The sequence below is a fragment of the Megascapheus bottae genome, chromosome 15 (assembly GCF_031878675.1).
Source record: "Megascapheus bottae isolate mThoBot1 chromosome 15, mThoBot2.hap1, whole genome shotgun sequence".
Taxonomy (NCBI): domain Eukaryota; kingdom Metazoa; phylum Chordata; class Mammalia; order Rodentia; family Geomyidae; genus Megascapheus; species Megascapheus bottae.
In genome coordinates this window covers 49,163,296-49,181,326 of record NC_143523.1, presented here as the reverse complement: position 1 = coordinate 49,181,326, position 18,031 = coordinate 49,163,296, and the positions used below count along the sequence as shown (strand labels likewise).

Sequence of the window (18,031 nt, the reverse complement as noted above, 5' to 3'; positions counted from 1 at the left end):
GACTCAACCCTCCAGCCAACCCATCTGAGAACCTGTTCATTAGTTTTTGAACTCAGGGACTGGTCATTTTCCCTGAACTTTTGTGGTTAAGGTTAGCACTCTACCAACTTGAGCCAGAACTTCATTTGTGGCGTGAAGGTGTGTATACATGCTTAATTGTGTAAATAGGAGCCTCATCTCATGATCTTTCCTGCCCATGCTGGCCTTGAACCTTGATCCTCAGATCTCAGTCTTCTGAGTAGCTACGATTGCAGGCATGAGCCACTACCAGCTATTTTTGTTCTTGGTAAATGAATTAACTCTTAACAGGTACTGTGAAAAAGTGTGGCTTACTGAAGATAATTCATGAGAAATACAAAACCAACAAAAAAGTAGTGGATCCCATTGTGTCAAATTTTCTTCAGTCCTTTGAAACAGCCATTGAGCATAACAAAGAAGTAGAGCCACTGCTGGGGAGAGCACAGGTGAGCCCCCCTTCCCTACACTTAAGTGCTTGCACACACTTTACCCCCTCCCACTTACCCCCACAATATCACCTTCTCCCAGTAAAATTGAGAAGACCTAAGCATCACTGATGAAACTGACAGATGTTTAGCGTAAGTTTGTGTGCACTGGCCTTGTACCTTTGAAGGGTGTATGTGTGGTGTGCGTGTGTGCGTGTGTGTACATATACCAGAACTGTGTATGTGTACTGGGACTTTTACTTGGGGACTTGAGCTTGAATTCTCTTAAGTTCTTGTTCAGCTTGCTCACCCACAACCAGTATTCTTTCTTGTCAGACCCGGGCTTAAACTCTGGGCCTTAGGTGTTGTCCCTGAGCTCCTGTTGCTCAAAGCTAGTTCTCTGTCAATTGAGCCACAGCATCACTTCTGTCTGGCCTTTTCTGGGATTAATTGGAGATTTGAGTCTCATAGACTTTCTTACCTGAGCTAGCTTCAAATCACAAGTCCTCAGATCTCAGACTCTGTCCCAGAAAACAAACATAGATCCAAACTCAGACTCACAGAAGAAAAATCCACAGGTTGGTGGGTCTGTAGATAAGAGTCCTCCATAGGAGTGAGCCGTCCTGTCTCCCTCCTTGTCTTCCAGACTGAGTGGCTGGCTGTTCTGGTGGGTGCCCTGCCAGCCAGGTTACCTCACCCTGCTCTCAACCCCTACTCCCTGACTATACTACTAATTCCAGCTCTCTTCCTGTGCTTGTCACCATTGCTTCCGGGCTTCTTTTTTTTTTTTGCCAGTCCTGGGGCTTGAACTCAGGACTGAGTACTGTCCTTGGGCATTCTTGAGGCTAAGAGCTCTACCACTTGAGCCACAGCACCACATCCAGCTTTTTCTATGTATGTAGTACTGAGGAATCAAACCAGGGTCTTCATGCATGCTAGGCAAGCACTCTACCACTAGGCCAGGCTTTCTTTGTCTGCTGCATATGAAGTAAGTCATTGGCCTAATTGCCTTGGGTGGTAGTGAGGAGAAGCATATGACTGGAAGATAGGGAAGCTGCGGAAGAGAATTTTATTCTGGACAAGGGCTCAGGGGCCTTGTTACAGGGTCCTCCCTCCCCAGCTGCATAGGAGCTATCTCTAAGCTCTTTTTTACTCCCGGCTAGCACTCTATCACTTGAGCCACACCTCCACTTTCTGGCTTTTTGCTGCTTAATTGGAGATGGAGATAAGAGCCTATAATCCTAGCTACTCGGGAGGCTGACATCTGAAGTCTGAGGTTCGAAGCCAGCCCAGATAGGAAAATCTGTGATGTTATTTTTTGTGTGTGACTTCATTGTCTCCCATATGTGAGCATGCCATGGTTTGATGAAGCCAGAAACTCTAAGAAATGGTGTTATTGGCCTAGATAATGGAATAAAAGCCTTCACATCTGTACAGCTCTTGCAGCAGAACGGGCCATTAGAATCTTTGACATCACTGATAATGTACCCTAAGTTGGAGACAGAGGAGAGGTCAGGAAGCATTAGATTAGTTAGAAAACTAACCTCTCCTCCTTCCCACAGGAAAACTTGAATCCCTTAATAGTTCTGAATTTGTTCAAACGAATCCCAGCTGAAGATATTCCTTTACTTCTGATGAACCCAGAAGCCGGAAAGCCCTCAGATTTGATTCTCACCCGACTTCTGGTGCCTCCCTTGTGTATCAGACCCTCCGTCGTGAGCGATTTGAAGTCTGGCACCAATGAAGATGATCTGACAATGAAATTGACAGAAATCATTTTCCTAAATGATGTCATTAAGAAGGTTGGTGCTTCCCAGTAGCTTCTTCCATCTGAGCAAATGGACTGGCTTGGTTCTGATTTTTGCTCTGTTCACTTTAGCATCGAATCTCTGGAGCCAAGACACAGATGATCATGGAGGACTGGGATTTTCTGCAGCTGCAGTGTGCCCTTTACATCAACAGCGAGCTCTCAGGCATTCCCCTCAACATGGCACCCAAGAAGTGGACCCGTGGATTTGTCCAGCGTCTGAAAGGGAAACAGGGTAGGTGTCCAACAAAATGTGCAGAAGACAGCCACTGCCTTGGGTAGCACTTCATGGGGCACATATCAGTTATCTTTTTGAGATCAGAAACTACTCAATCTCCCAGCCAACACAGTGTTCCTTGGAGACCAATAACATTTTCATTTATTTAGGTCGATTTAGAGGCAATCTGTCTGGAAAGAGAGTTGATTTTTCTGGTAGAACAGTCATCTCGCCTGACCCCAACCTCCGGATAGATGAAGTAGCTGTACCTGTTCATGTGGCCAAAATCCTAACTTTTCCTGAAAAGGTAAGTATCATTCAATTCAGTTCTCCAATTTGGGTGAATGGGTATGGGTGATCATACTTCTTACATGCCAATACTGGTCTTGACCTCAGGTCTTCGCATTTTACTTAGCTTTTTCACTCAGGGATGACTTTCTACCACTTAACCCATACCTCTACTTTTAGCTTTTTGCTGGTTAGAGATAAGTCTCATGGCCTTTTTCGCCCAGACTGGCTACTAGTCAGCCTTCTGAGTAGTTAGGATTACAGGCATAAACCCCCAGCATCTGGCCTCCTGCTCTCAAGTCTTCTACACTATGTTTTAATGTTTCCAAACTGAAGGCAGGAAAGTCTTTTCTAGTAACCTATGCAGTTTGGTTAATATACATAGAGCCATTTATACCATATGTGGCATAGGTAGCTACAGATGTATCCTTCCTTTTGTGTGTGTATATGTACACATATATGTTGCATGCCATTATAACATACCATTCTGCAGCACTAGTCTGGCATCTCTCCGTGCTATTGCATCCTATTTTAAAAGTAGCAAAATGATGAATTCCACCTTTAGTCAGTTGCCACGGGGTGAGTTGTTAATTATTCATAGAATAGAATCCCATTCAGAACATGTTAAAGCTGTGGCTGTGTACCCAGAAAGGCTACAGCACTCCACACACAGCATACACCCAGCATGGGTGCAAAATGGTATGTACAGTCTCCCCAACACACACACTTTTTTTTTTTTTTTTTAACTGAGAGTGAAATAACCTCAGAGCCTGTTAAGAACATAGCTTGATTGGCTGAGCTCTTGAGATTCAGTTAACTCAGATCATGGATCTTGCTGGTGAAGTATCCTGAGATGAGTTGTGAATGATATGAGGGTGTCCTTCTCTGAAATGTTATTTGGGGAGACAGTTGTCCAGGAGGTATCACTGAGCAGGGATATGTAGGTTACATTGTGTGGCAAGTAATGGCAGAGAAATTGCCACTTAATTCTATAACCAAAGACCCAGCCCATACATTAGTCCAGACTATTTTGCCAGTGAAGAAATTTAAGACAAGATAGGACTTGTCCTAAACCTGGATTGTTCTCCAGACTGTACTCACGGATGTAAGACGCAGATTACCCGGATTGCCTCTCTTTCCTAGAAATTGGACAGGATAGCTGACTAGCTTATGGAATCTGAAAGCTTCATGCATCTTACTATGTTTTTTGTGGCCCTGCAGGTGAACAAAGCAAACATCAATTTTCTGAGGCAGCTGGTTCGAAATGGCCCTGATGTCCACCCAGGAGCTAACTTCATCCAGCAGAGACACACTCAGATGAAAAGGTACTGCCTCCTTTTGTCCCATGGTGAAGTTCTCTGTCACTCATCTATGGAATGCAGTCCCTTCTGACATGGAAAAAAATGCCTGTTTGAATGATAACTGGCCAATGTGTGTCATTTGCTGTATGATCATACCTGAATTGCCTGTTTGTTCTCTGGCATGTAACGTGGGCTCTTTGGGGTATAGAAATGGGTCCTTTTCCAGGTCACTTGGAAGCTCCCTTGAGCTTCCTTATAACTCACCAGCACTCATCTCTCCAGTAGAATTCTCATCTCAACCTGCATACAAAGTATGGTGCCTTTGTTGTCATCAGAGGGTTTGATCAACCTGGTCATGGAGGGGGGAAAAGCAATGCTATATTTATGCGCGTGTGTGTGTGTTTGAAGACCATTTTTTTGCTTTGTGTTTTTGGTTTTGGTTTTTTTGCTATCTTTATAATCCCTGTATTAGGGATTCCATGTGCTAGGCAAGTGCCCGCCCCAGCATTACATCTCCAGCATTACATCTCCAGCTCCCCAGCCTACCTTCCTTCCTTTCTTTTTTTCTCTTTCTTTTCATTCTTTCTTTCTTTTCTTCTTTTTTCTTTTTTGCGTCCTGGCTTGGGCTCAGTGCCTGAGCAGTGTCCTTGTATTTTCTCAAGGCTAGAGCTCTACCACTTGAGCCACAGTACCACTTCTAGCTTTTTTCTGGGTGTATGTAATACCGAGAAATTGACCCAGGTCTTTGTGCATGATAGGCAAGCATTCTACCACTAGGCCAAACTCCCAGTTAGCTTGCTTAATTTGTTCTTCCTTCCTTCCTTCCTTCCTTCCTTCCTTCCTTCCTTTCTTTCTTTCTTTCTTTCTTTCTTCTTTCTTTCTTTCTTTATCTTGCCAGTCCTGGGGCTTGAACTCAGAGCCTGGGCACTCTCCCTGAAGTTCTTTTGCTCTCTCACTTGAGCCATAGCACCACTTCTGGCTTTTTCTGTTTATTTGGTTCTGAGGGCTTTGGGCACACTCAGCAAGCACTCTACCACTAAGCCACATTCCCAGCCCCAGCCCCATCCTTACCCCTTTTTTTGTTGTTGTTTTGATCTTGTGATGATATACTGGAGGATGACTGAATTTGTGACATTTCTGCTTCACCTCCTACACAGTTGAGATTATAAGAATGCACTTCTATGCCAGCTATACTTTAGCATTTCTAAATGCTTTGTGTTAAGCTAGGGCTTACAGCACAGGTGTCATAGTATCGTAGACAGCTTGTTTTCTTGGTGACAAGTAATGTTATGACTTTAAAATGGAGGTATTTGCAGAACATGGTGGCAAATACCTGTTATCCAAGCACTCAGGAGGAGGCTAATGTATGGCAGGATAGCAAATTCTAAGGCCAGCTGGGCAGAGAGACCCTCTGTTAGAAGGGAGGTGGGGGGAACGGGAGTTTGGCCTAGTGGTAGAGTGATTGCCTAGTATGCATCAAGATCCTCAGTACCACATACATAGAAAAAAGCCAGAAGTGGTGCTGAGGCTCAAGTGGTAGAGCTGTAGCTTTGAGAAAGTCCAAGGACAGTGCTCAGGCCCTGAGCTCAAGCCCAGGACTGGCGCAAAAAAAAAAAAAAAAATTAAAAGTTGGGGGGGGGGGTCATCTTAGATTTTGAGGAAGATGTTTGAAATAATCCCTGATGAGATGTGCTGGAACATTGTCAAGCTGGAGTCCTCATCTAACGTGGGGGACACTGGTGAGAAAACTATCCAACAGGTCATTTTTATCATCTCACATTCAGGTTTTTAAAATACGGAAATCGGGAAAAGATGGCTCAGGAACTCAAGTTTGGTGACATTGTGGAGAGACATCTCATTGATGGCGATGTGGTACTATTCAACCGGCAGCCCTCGCTGCACAAATTGAGCATCATGGCTCACTTGGTAAGTGTGGGGCTACCGATCTGTTATCACTAGAGTGCAAACTGATTGTATGTGTTTATTAGAGAATTCATTAACATTGACTTTTACATCATATTTGAAATGACGTGTTTAACAAGTGTTCAAGAAGGGAATCTCTATATACAGTCACTGGCACTTAGATTTTAGAACATAATCAAAATTAGGCTGAGGGTTTGTATATCATAGATACATATTAATCTATGTAATAAAACATTATGTCTATAGATTCATAAGTTGTTTTTTGTTTTGCCAGTCCTGGGCTTGAGCTCAGGGCCTGAGCACTGTCCTTGGACTTTCTCAAGGCTAGAGCTCTACCACTTGAGCCTCAGCACCACTTCCGGCTTTTTTCTATGTATGTGGTACCAAGGAATCGAATCCGGGTCTTCGTGCGTGCTAGGCAAGCACTTTTACCACTAGGCCAAACTCCCGGCCCCGATTCATAGGTTTTTATGTCTATATAGTTATGTTTATATTTCCAGTACCATATCCATAGCATTGGGTATGCAGCTATTCATTCCTCACTCTTGTACTGTTTGGATCTTATAGCCACATATTAATGATACCAGGCGCCTTTTGTTCCTTTGGTCTTGACTTGTCTCACTCAACATGATTCACTCTAGATTCAGGTTGTGTGTTTTTAATGCATTTTTGAACACCTGTAATTAAAATTTCTCAAAATCTCAAACTGCCAGAACTAGTTACTGTTCCCTCCACCACCAGTAGCAGTAATAAAGTTTAAACAGAGGGATTCATGCTTGCTAGGCAGGCACTATACCATTTAGCCATGTCTCAGCTTAAAACAAGAAAGAAGAATACAATGAATTCAAATATTTCTATCATCAATATGTCACCATTTTCAAGATTTTTGCTACAGCTACATTTGTGTATCATTCCCTTCTGTACTGGGGATCAAACCCAGGACCCCACACATGCTAGGCAAGAGTTCTACCATTGAGCTATAATCATCAGCCCTTGATGGGATTTTTTGGTTGATTGCATTTTTTTTTTTTTTTTTTGGCCAGTCCTGGGCTTGAGCTCAGGGCCTGAGCACTGTCCTTGGACTTTCTCAAGGCTAGAGCTCTACCACTTGAGCCTCAGCACCACTTCCAGCTTTTTGCTATGTATGTGGTACCGAGGAATCGAACCCGGGTCTTCGTGCATGCCAGGCAAGCACTTTAACCACTAGGCCAAACTCCCGGCCTTGATTGCATTTTTTAAGTAGTTGTACAAAGGGGTTCCAATTCAGCAAGTCAGCTTATGATTATACTGCATCATGATCAGTGTCTTCTCTTCCACTGCTCTCCCACATCTCTCCCCATAAGTTACATAGGTCAACTGTTAGCCCTTAGTGTTTTGAGACAGGGTCGCATGTAGCCAGGCTACCTTGAAGTCATTACTGATCCTGTTTCACTGGTCTCCCAAGTGCTGGCCTTATACGCCTGTGCCACTACTCTCAACCTCCTTTTTCCTCCCTCTTGGACAAAGCAACACACTGTTTTTCCATTTACACTGTCAGGAAAACTAGCCACATGGCGCTAGGCACATCTAACAGAAAAAACACCCATTTCTTGTTCATTCTAGCACCCAGTTCACAGACATTTCCTCAGATGTTTCAGAAATGCCTTTGGGTTTTGTTTTGTTTTGTTATGGCTCATGGGGCTTGAACTCTGGGCCAGACACTGTCCCTGAACTCTTCAGCTCAAAGCTGCTGCCCTACTGGTGCCACAGCCCCACTTCCTATTTTTCTAGTGATTAATTGGAGGTAAGAGTCTCACAGTCTTTTGTGCCCTGGCTGGCCTTGAACCACGATCCACAGATCTCAGCCTCCTGAGTAGCTAGGATTACAGGCAGTCATGGCCGGCTGCCTTTGGTTTATTGCGCCAGGATGTGAAGTGTACATAATGCATTTAGTTGACACATTGCTATCCTCTATTGCCCTGAACACGTATACTCTGCCTTTTTTTTTAAAATAAAGCCAGCAGCACTGTTGAGGAAGCTGGGTCTCTTGTCCCATATTCTCAACTTAACTATAGACACATGGCTTCAACTATGTCTTTCTTCTTTTAGTCCTGTAAGCTGGGAAATCACAGTCTGAAGGTGTGCCCAGATTCAAGACCTACTTTGTGGCCTAGAATAACCCCTGGATGGTGCCAGCTGTTTCTAGGCTTGAGGAAGCATGTGGAGTCCGACCTACTTTAGTGGTGCTTAGGGAGGCTAGCTATCAGGCATTTCATGCTTCAAGACACAGCCCCAGTTTCTAATTTCTTTCTTTGCACGTTTATTGTCTATGATTCATATAATAGATGTTTTCTTTGTTGTGATGTTAATTCTTCTTCCTCTAGTCAGTTTGGGGAGTAAGAAATATGTACTTGCTTACTTTCCAGTAGGCTGGCTTTTGTAGTTTGTTCTAATGTCTTCTTTTCCCATTGCTGTAAAATTCAGAAGGGTTATTTAGTCAGTTGTTTTAATCAGCTTCTGTTGTTAAACTTTTTCAAAGTCAGAGCCAGATCTTTGGTAAGAAGGAGCTGTGCACATGGACTTCTATATTCACATTTGCCTCACAGTAGTAAGCCCACTATTTTGAATTAGCCCATAAATTATATCAAGGTATACACATAGACAGTCCTGACAGATCGTATTAGAGGTTTACTTCTTTAATGTGTTCAGTTTTCTAGGAAGCCTTTTTTTCTTTTTCTCCCCCTTTGGTGCCGGTCCTGGGGCCTGAGCATTGTCCTTCCTCAAGGCTAGTGCTCTACCACTTGAGTCACAGCATCACTTGTGGCTTTCTCTGTGTATGTGGTACTGAGGAATTGAATTCAGGGCTTCATGCATGCTAGGCAAGCACTCTACTACTAGGCCATGCTCCCAGCCCAAGGAAGACTATTTTTCTTTTTTGGGGGTGCTTTAACTCGGCCTATTCATTGTCCCTGAGCTCTTCAGCTCAAGGCTACTACCCTACCTTTGAGCCAAGCCCCACTTCCCATTTTCTAGAGGTTAATTGGAGATAAGAGTCTCAGGTCATTTTGTGCCCGGGATGGTTTTGAACCTTGATCCTCAGATCTCAGCCTCCTGAGTAGCTAGGATTTCAGGCGTGAGCCATTGCGCCCAACTCAATTCTTAAAAATAGTTTGAAACAGAAACTTTTACATGTACACCTAAGTCCTATTCCTATTGGGTTTTTGTTTTGTTTTGTTTTGTTTTTGCCAGTCCTGGGCTTGGGCTTGGGGCATGAGTACTGTCCTTGGGTTTTCTCAAGGCTAGAGCTCTACCACTTGAGCCACAGCATCACTTCTGGCTTTTTTCTATGTATGTGGTACCAAGGAATTGAACCCAGGTCTTTGTGCATGCTTGGCAAGCACTCTACCAGTAGGCCAAACTCCAGCCCGTATTCCTGTTGGTTTTATATGCTATTCCATAGGCCAGGGTGAAGCCCCACCGGACCTTCAGATTCAACGAGTGTGTGTGCACACCCTACAATGCAGACTTCGATGGTGATGAAATGAACCTTCATCTGCCTCAGACAGAAGAAGCCAAAGCAGAGGCCCTTGTTCTCATGGGGGTACGTAGTATGATATGGATTGGCAATGGTGCAGAGAAGGAGAGCAGGCCCCACTGACAGCCAAGGAAACTGGCTTTAATAAGCATACCAGTACTTCCTGGGTTGTTTTTTCTGGCTTGCGTTCTCGTTCTCTCTCTCTCCCTCTCCCTCTCCCCCCCTCTCTCCCCCTCTCCTTGTCCCTCTCCCTCTTCCTTCCTCCCTCCCTCCCTTCGTCCTTCCTTCCCTCTCCCTTTTTTTTGGGGGGGGGGGGCGGCCCATACTAAGGCTTGGTCTCAGGACATCACACACTCACTCAGCTTCTACTCACAGCTTTGAACCTCTTCCCTCTACTTTCAAAGCAATATTGGTGGGTTTCATATGCTATTTTCATGTATATGTGGATTTTTTTTTTTTCATTTTGGTAGGTCATGAGGCTTGAACTCTGGGCCTGGGTGCTGTCCCTGAGCTCTTCAGCTCAAAGCTAGCGCTTGAGCCACAGCACCACTTCCAGTTTTCTGGTGGTTAATTGGAGATAAGAGTCTCACAGAGATAAGAGTCTCACGGACTTTCATGCCCAGGCTGGCTTTGAACCGCAATCCTCACATCTCAGCCTCCTGAGTAGCTAGGCTTACAGGTGTGAGCCAGTGGCACGCATGCAGATTTTTGGTTTGGTTTTTTGGTGAGAGTAATTTTTCCCCTGGTCCTGGGGAGTTAAATTCAAGTTTTTGTGATCTCGGTTGGCCCTCTCCCCAACCCTCCCACTCACCCTGGCTCATATCTAGTGCTTTTTTTTTTTTTTTTTTGCCTCCCCCAGGAAAGAACTGGGCATTAGTGAGAAGCCCTTATCTCTCATTTCTCAGGCTTCCTTTTAGCTATATGTTTCTGCACAACAATTTTGAAAATGTTGTGATGCCTGTCTCTTGACTGCATAGGAATGGCTAACTTCTGTCTGTTTTTCCTTCAGACCAAAGCTAATCTTGTAACCCCACGGAACGGGGAACCCCTCATTGCTGCTATTCAGGATTTTCTAACAGGTGAGTTTGTGGGATTCATGGGGAAGGAAAGTTCTGACTGGAGCACCATGATTCTTACAATGATGACTGACTGGTTTTGCTGTTTGCTCACTGCATCAGCTCGTGTGCTTATTTAAGGTACTTTCTCAGCAAGTACTTACTGTAATCCCAGCATGGATGGGGTGGTTTTTTGTGGGGGTTTTTTTTGCCAGTTCTGGGACTTGAACTCAGGGCCTGGGAACTGTCCTTGATGTTTCTCAAGGCTAACACTCTACCACATGAGCCACAGCACCATTTCCAGCTTTTTCTGTGTATGTGGAACTGGGGAATCAAACCCAGGGCTTCATTCATACTAGGCAAGCACTCTACCACTAGTCCACACTCCTGGCTAGACAGGGCATTTTCTAGGTCTGGTATTAGCCTAGTCTTTCCTGTTTTAGTAAGCAGCAGTGAGTAAGACAATGACATTTATAGTACAGTCCAGATTCTAAGTGGGATGAGAGGGCCAGTAAGCAGCTATATAATCATTTGATTGATTGATTGATTATAGATTGGTTGATTGATGGTGGTACTGGTATTTAAACTCAGAGCCTACAGGCAAGTATTCTACCACTTGAGCTATACCCATAGCAAGCAGCTATATGTTTTAATTTATAAAAATTGCCTTATTTCATGTGAAAGCTGAAATTTTGTGAGTGTTTCCCAGTGTTGGGTTTTTCTAAATTTTATATTGGTTCTTTTTACCCTCAGGTGCCTATCTTCTCACCCTCAAGGACACTTTCTTTGACCGAGCCAAAGCTTGCCAAATCATTGCTTCGATATTAGTTGGCAAAGATGAGAAAATTAAAGTGCGCCTGCCACCCCCTACGATATTAAAGGTGTGTGCAAGAGAGCCATGTCAGGGATGGGGAGGGGGCGCGTACGTGTACGTGTGCATGAATGTATCCATGTGGCTAGACCAGTGGAGAAAGTATAACCATGGCTGCCAGGCTTGCAGGCAGTTACTGGGTATCTTACCGGTTAAAGGTAGTGGAGACCAAACCCAGCCCCTCTGGCTTCCTTCCTCCTGCAGCCTGTTACCCTGTGGACTGGAAAGCAGATCTTCAGTGTAATCCTCAGACCTAGTGAAGACAATCCTGTGAGGGCCAACCTCCGAACCAAGGGCAAGCAGTACTGTGGCAAGGGGGAAGACCTCTGCGTCAACGATTCCTGTGAGTCAAAGGAACTGGGCCGCAGCGGGAAGAGCAAGCTGCTGGGACTGAGCTGCTTTGGGTAGTCTGACTCAACAAGCAAATCCAATGTGGCGCCAAGGCCCCTAGTGGGAGGCTAATTCTTTAGAAACACTGCAGCTGGTTTCTTCTCTTGAATGTAATGCCCTGTTTCTCTTTCTCTTTTTTTTTTTTTTTTTGCCAGTCCTAGGCTTGAGCTCAGGGCCTGAGCAATGTCCTTGGATTTTCTCAAGGCTAGAGCTCTACCACTTGAGCCTCAGCACCACTTCCGGCTTTTTTCTATGTATGTGGTACCAAGGAATCGAACCCGGGTCTTCATGCATGCTAGGGAAGCACTCTACCACTAGGCCAAACTCCCAGCCCTGCCCTGTTTCTCTTAAAGGTGGACATCACACAGACCTAGGTTTCAGTGGGAAGAGCATTCTTCTTAAGTGGCTCCTTTTATCCCCAGTTAATGCAGTTTGTTCCACACTTTCTCTCTGGGGGAAACAGCAACAGGGGTCTTGTTATTTAAGTCATATGATATATTTCTCTTTGTCCAAATAGGCATTTAGTGTTTAAAAAGCACAACTAATAAATACCCCTTTTTTTCTTTCGGTGCTAAAGATGGAACTCAGGAACTTGTACATTATGCTCTACCCCTAAGTTACACCCTGGTCCCAAGACTAATACCTTTTTTACCTGCCCCAACTTGATAGTAAGTTTTTGATGACATGAAAATCAGGTATAATGAGAAGAACTTAACTTAAATGCAAGTCATCTGAGTCCATCAACACCAGTGCATCCCCAAGTGTGTTCACATAAAGACATACACATACACACATTCTCCATGGAGCCTAGCTCAGGATAGAGTGGGTATGATGGTACTTGTCCTATGCAAAACTTTGAGTTTACTTCCAACACACAACCCATCTACTGCTATATGTTTTGTTTCTTTCTAGATAGGAATTTTATTTCATCTCCATATGGGTTACTCATGACAGCCCCTTTGTTAGCTTTCAGTGTTTTTGTTAGTAACGAGTTACTTTAGAGATTACAAAGCACTTTGCCGTAAGTGTTTTCATCTGATGCTCTGAACAGCCTATCATAGATGACAGGTAATTGGTACTATCATCTCCCAATCATAGATAGATGAGAGAGTGAGGGTCATGAGTCCATGCCAGGGTTGTCACTGCAGATTAGCTGACTGAGGCTTTTTTTTTTTTTGAAATATTATATTTTATTATTTTTTTTATTTTTGCCAGTCTTGGGCTTAAGCTCAGGGCCTGAGCACTGTCCTTGGATTTTTCCTCAAGGCTAGAGCTCTATCACTTGAGCCTCAGCACCACTTCCAGCTTTTTCCAAGTATGTGGTACCAAGGAATTGAATCCGGGTTCTTCATGCATGCTAGGCCAGCACTCTACCACTAGGCCAAACTCCCAGCCCCTGACTGAGGCTTTCATACTTCCCATAATCCCTAAGGTTGCCCCCTGTCCCTCCCCAGCCCCAGAGAAAATCTTTAAATAGAATTCCTGTTGGTTTTGCTTTAACTTGACATATGGGAACATTTTTCTCAACTGCCTCGGATTGAAATGAGAGAGACTGATAAATAATTGTTGAAATGCATCTTTACTATTCTTCCAGATGTTACAATCCAGAACAGTGAGTTGATGAGTGGGAGCATGGACAAAGGAACCCTGGGATCTGGGTCCAAGAACAATATCTTTTACATTTTGCTGCGAGACTGGGGGCAGAACGAAGCTGCTGATGCAATGTCCCGGCTTGCCAGACTGGCTCCCGTCTACCTGTGTAAGAGTCTCCTCCACCTCCTACTAAAGAGTCCTTGGGGGGTTTGTTCCACACTCAATATGTACACACAAAAACTCACAGAACTAAAGCATTTGTGCTTTTATCAACTTACCTCATTACTAACTAATTTGCAGATTTGAATTTACTCTTCCATTCTCTTCTAAATCTACGGCAGCTCCTTATTTCCTACCAGAGAGAGTTATACCTTGGAAGTACTGAATTCCTTGGAGGTCAGACCAGATGGTTCATCCTTTGGTCTTCGAGTGCTTCCACTGTCTCTGCTCATGCTCTGAGCATGTCATGTGTCTGGGATGCTTTATGCCCCTAACACCTCATTGATTGATGCCTTGCCTTGTTATAAATTCTAGATTGGTAGGTATTTTTCCTCAGAACTTAGAAGGAATTGCTTTATTGCCTTGTAGATCTCATTTATAATCAAACTGTTTCTTCACGCTGGAAACTTCAAAAATCTTCTGTTGTTTTAAAGATTCACAACAGAATAGCTTTGGTATATGTCTTTGTTCGTTGATTGTGGTAATAAGCTTTGTCTACAGCAATATATCCTTCCATTTTTTATATTTTCTTATGTTATTCCATCAACAATTTCCTCTACTTTCCCCATCCTAGCTTTATGGAAATCCTATGTAGTGCATTTTAGCTCTACCACTTTAGCCACAGCTCCACTTCTGGCTTTTTTTTTTTTTTGTAGGTCATGGGGCTTGGACTCTGGGCCTAGGTGTTGTCCCTCAGCATTTAAGCTCAAGGCTATCGCCATACCCCTTGGTCCACAATGCCACTTCTTTTCTAGTGGTTAGTTGGAGATAAGAGTCTCTGTCTTGAGTAGCTAGGATTACAAGCATCATCTTAGCTTTTTTTATTATTATTATTTTTTAGTTGTTTATGTTATGGTGGTGATGATTGCTATTAAGTTGTGTAAAGGGGTTACAACTCCATAAAAATGTCACTTTTCTGGATTTTTTTTTTTTTTTTTTTGCTAGTCCTGAGGCTTGAACTCAGGGCCTGTTCATTGTCCTTGGGCTTTCTCAAGGATAGAACTCTACCACTTGAGCCACAGCACCATTTCCAGCTTTCTCTGTGTATGTGGTACCAAGGATTTGAACCAGGACTTTGTGCATACTAGGTGAGCATGCTACCACTAGGCCACATTCCTGGCCCCTCTTCTGGCATTTTTGTTGCTTAATTAAAGAGCCTCGTGTTCTTTCCTCCCCAGGTTGACTTCAAACCACCATCCTCTGATCTCAGCCTCCTGACTATTTAGGTTTACAGTAGGAGCCACCAGTGTTCTTTTACTGTGCCTATTTTAAATTAAACCGTTACAGGCACACATGTATAAGAAAAAAAAATAGCTTATGTAGGGTCTGGTTCTCTGCAATTCCGGGCAGACAAAGGGAACTACTGTATGTGCAAATTCTGTGCAGTTAGCATAATTCCCTTGTAGCCTTACTGATGAGGTCTGTGGCTCTCCTGCTCTGTCAACTCTCCTGCAGCTAACCGTGGATTCTCTATTGGGATCGGTGATGTCACCCCTGGCCAAGGACTACTGAAGGCCAAGAATGAGTTGCTAAATGCTGGCTACAAGAAATGTGATGAGTACATCGAGGCCCTGAACACAGGCAAGCTGCAGCAGCAGCCTGGCTGCACTGCTGAGGAAACACTAGAGGTGAGACCAGCCCTGTGCCTCGGGTCAGCACATGGTGCTCATGGTGACTGAGGGGGTATCCACTGGAGTTGCACCAGAAGCCATGGAATGGGTAGCAGAGTAGCAGGAACACAGTATGGCGCTCTGGCCCTGAACTAGCTGAGTGGTTCCTCTGTTTACCAAGGCAGGGCCTTTGTTCTCTTCTACCTTTCAGCTTCCAGAAATTAATACATGGCTATTGGTTTGACCACATGGGGCTGCTGTTGTCACCATCTCACTCCCCAGGCCCCTCTGTGAATGGGTGGTCATTAAAGTCACTTGGATACAGGACAGGGGACACGCCTGTCTGACAGTCCCTTACCATCTACTGCCCCGTACATTTACAGCTTGGTAGAAGTCTCATACAGTGGCATCAGGAGTCACCATGTCTTCTGATACACAGTGTGCATGTGTGTGTACACAACAGCATACACATGAGTATTTCATTGTACATTCTACTTTATGGACCACCTAAAGAAATGTTGCGGGCGACAGGGAGTTTCACCTAGTGGTAGAGTGGTTGCCTAGCATGCATGACACTCTGATTTCAATGCCTTGTTACTGCATACACTGAAAAAAGTCAGAAGTGGTATTGTGGATCAAGTGGTAGAGCGCTGGCCTTAAGGAAAACCCAAGGATGGTGCTCAGGCCCTGAGTTCAAGTCCCGGGAATGGCACCAAAAAAAAAAAAAAAATATATATATATATATATATATATATATACATATATATATATATATATATATATATGAAAGAAATGTTTTTTGGTACCACTCTGCTAGAGAATCGAGAACCTTGTAGAAGTGTTCATATAGCTAGGGCATTTTGATTCTCTAAAGGCTTTATAAAAAACCTTTATCGGCTAGTAATCTGACATCTTGCTTAAATATTCTCAGATGTTATAGAAATGTCAAGCTGGGCATTTGTAACCCACAGAGCCAATAAACACAACCCCCAGAGATCTTTTCACTCCCAGGCCCTGATCCTGAAGGAATTGTCTGTGATTCGAGACCATGCTGGCAGTGCCTGTCTCCGAGAACTGGACAAGAGCAACAGCCCCCTCACCATGGCCTTGTGTGGCTCCAAAGGTGCGTGTACCCCACTATTGTGCTCTCCTGCTTCCAGAAGAACCTACGCTGGGGTGGCCATTACTCGAAACACACTCCATGCTTCTCTAAGGGAACATCGGATCCAGTCATAGGCAAAGAGTACTTTAAGTTTTTGCATTTGAGGAGACTTAACTTCTGCAGAGAATCTTGTTGGAACTTAGAGGGTGTCTTGACTAAACTCCATCTTAGAAAAAACAGGGCCAGGAGTTTAGCCTAGTGGTAGAGTGCTTGCCTAGCATGCACAGAGACCTGGGTTCAATTCCTTGGTACCACATACATAGAAAAAAGCTGGAAGTGGTGCTGTGGCTCAAGTGGCAGAGCTCTATCCTTGAGAAAGACTAAGGACAGTGCTTAGGCCCTGAGTTCAAACCCCAGGTCTGGCAAAACAAAAACAAAAAATAACCAGGGAATGTTTCAGTAGTATATTTAGTGGTGTGGCCATATTCTTTAATTTCCTAGTTATCAGACCCTTAAAACATTAGGGTTCGGGGGTTGGGAGGGAAGGTAATGGGTACCAAGGCACGTGAAAGGGTATCAATGTATGTGAATTAATGCACCTATCTGGAAAATATCATATAACCCTTTTATTAATTACAATAAAAAATATAGAAAAACACATTAGGGTTTATAATGTTGCATTCAGCTTCAGAAGTTATAGGCTTGTATTCTGTAAGCTTGGGGGAATTTTTTTATTTTTTATTTTTATTTTATTTATTTTTTTTTGCCAGTCTTAGGCTTGGGCTCAGGGCCTGAGCACTGTCCTTGGACTTTCTCAAGGCTAGAACTCTACCACTTGATCCTCAGCACCACTTCCAGCTTTTTTCTATGTATGTGGCACTGAGGAATCGAACCCGGGTCTTTGTGCATGCTAGGCAAGCACTCTACCACTAGGCCAAACTCCCGGCCCCTTGTTTTTGTTTTTAACAAAGTCTAGCTGCCTATAGCTGCTGTTCTGCTTTTCTGTTTCTGATATATATCTACACCCTCCCCCTACCTTGCTACTGTGACTGACAGCTCCACCTTGCCTTGCTCTGTCCTTTGGCACCGTTGGCTTATGAGCCTGAGGATAAGGGCTGTGCTATGTCATACTCCTGTTTTATACCTCTGATCTGCTTACGCTTCAGTTTGCATTATTTCAGCACATGAGGTTATTTTCCTGACTTGTCTCCCCAGGTTCCTTCATTAACATATCACAGATGATTGCCTGTGTGGGACAGCAAGCCATCAGTGGCTCTCGAGTGCCAGATGGCTTTGAAAACAGGTCCTTGCCTCACTTTGAAAAACACTCAAAGGTAAGCATTAGTGGAGCAGAACTTGAAAGGCTCCTGCACAGACTGTCCTGAGAAACACAGACCTATCCAGATCAAAGGCTGTTGGCCTCAGCATGCAGTACTTTGTATAGGTCTATATGTTTTTACCACTAAATTGAGATATGTTTGATATGTCATATTTTCTCGTTTGAAATGCACACAGTTCAGGGACTTAGGATATTTGTAGTTTACAATCATTGCTACAGTCTACTTTCAGAGCATCTTTTGAGTCCCAGAAAGAAACTGTGTTTATTGAGTAACATGTGGTGATGGTTTGGAGGAGGGCAGGCTGGGCCCTCAGGAAGGATGTCCCAAGAAAAGATTGGGGTGCCCCGTGAGGTCCTTG

The 18,031-nt window shown here is 44.0% G+C and overlaps 1 protein-coding gene across 2 annotated transcripts in view; it reads left to right on the top strand.

Moving 5' to 3' along the window:
- Positions 1-18,031, top strand: part of Polr3a (RNA polymerase III subunit A) — a 43,840-nt gene that overhangs the window by 3,945 nt on the left and 21,864 nt on the right. For both annotated transcript variants that reach the window (XM_090346665.1, XM_090346664.1), the window contains exons 5-18: positions 310-464; positions 2,006-2,245; positions 2,323-2,485; positions 2,638-2,774; positions 3,977-4,080; positions 5,841-5,982; positions 9,419-9,559; positions 10,503-10,572; positions 11,302-11,429; positions 11,624-11,762; positions 13,404-13,568; positions 15,077-15,249; positions 16,243-16,354; positions 17,549-17,667. In XM_090346665.1, the coding sequence (XP_090202791.1) occupies positions 310-464; positions 2,006-2,245; positions 2,323-2,485; positions 2,638-2,774; positions 3,977-4,080; positions 5,841-5,982; positions 9,419-9,559; positions 10,503-10,572; positions 11,302-11,429; positions 11,624-11,762; positions 13,404-13,568; positions 15,077-15,249; positions 16,243-16,354; positions 17,549-17,667 (1,988 nt within the window). The remainder of the gene's footprint in view (positions 1-309; positions 465-2,005; positions 2,246-2,322; positions 2,486-2,637; positions 2,775-3,976; positions 4,081-5,840; positions 5,983-9,418; positions 9,560-10,502; positions 10,573-11,301; positions 11,430-11,623; positions 11,763-13,403; positions 13,569-15,076; positions 15,250-16,242; positions 16,355-17,548; positions 17,668-18,031) is intronic.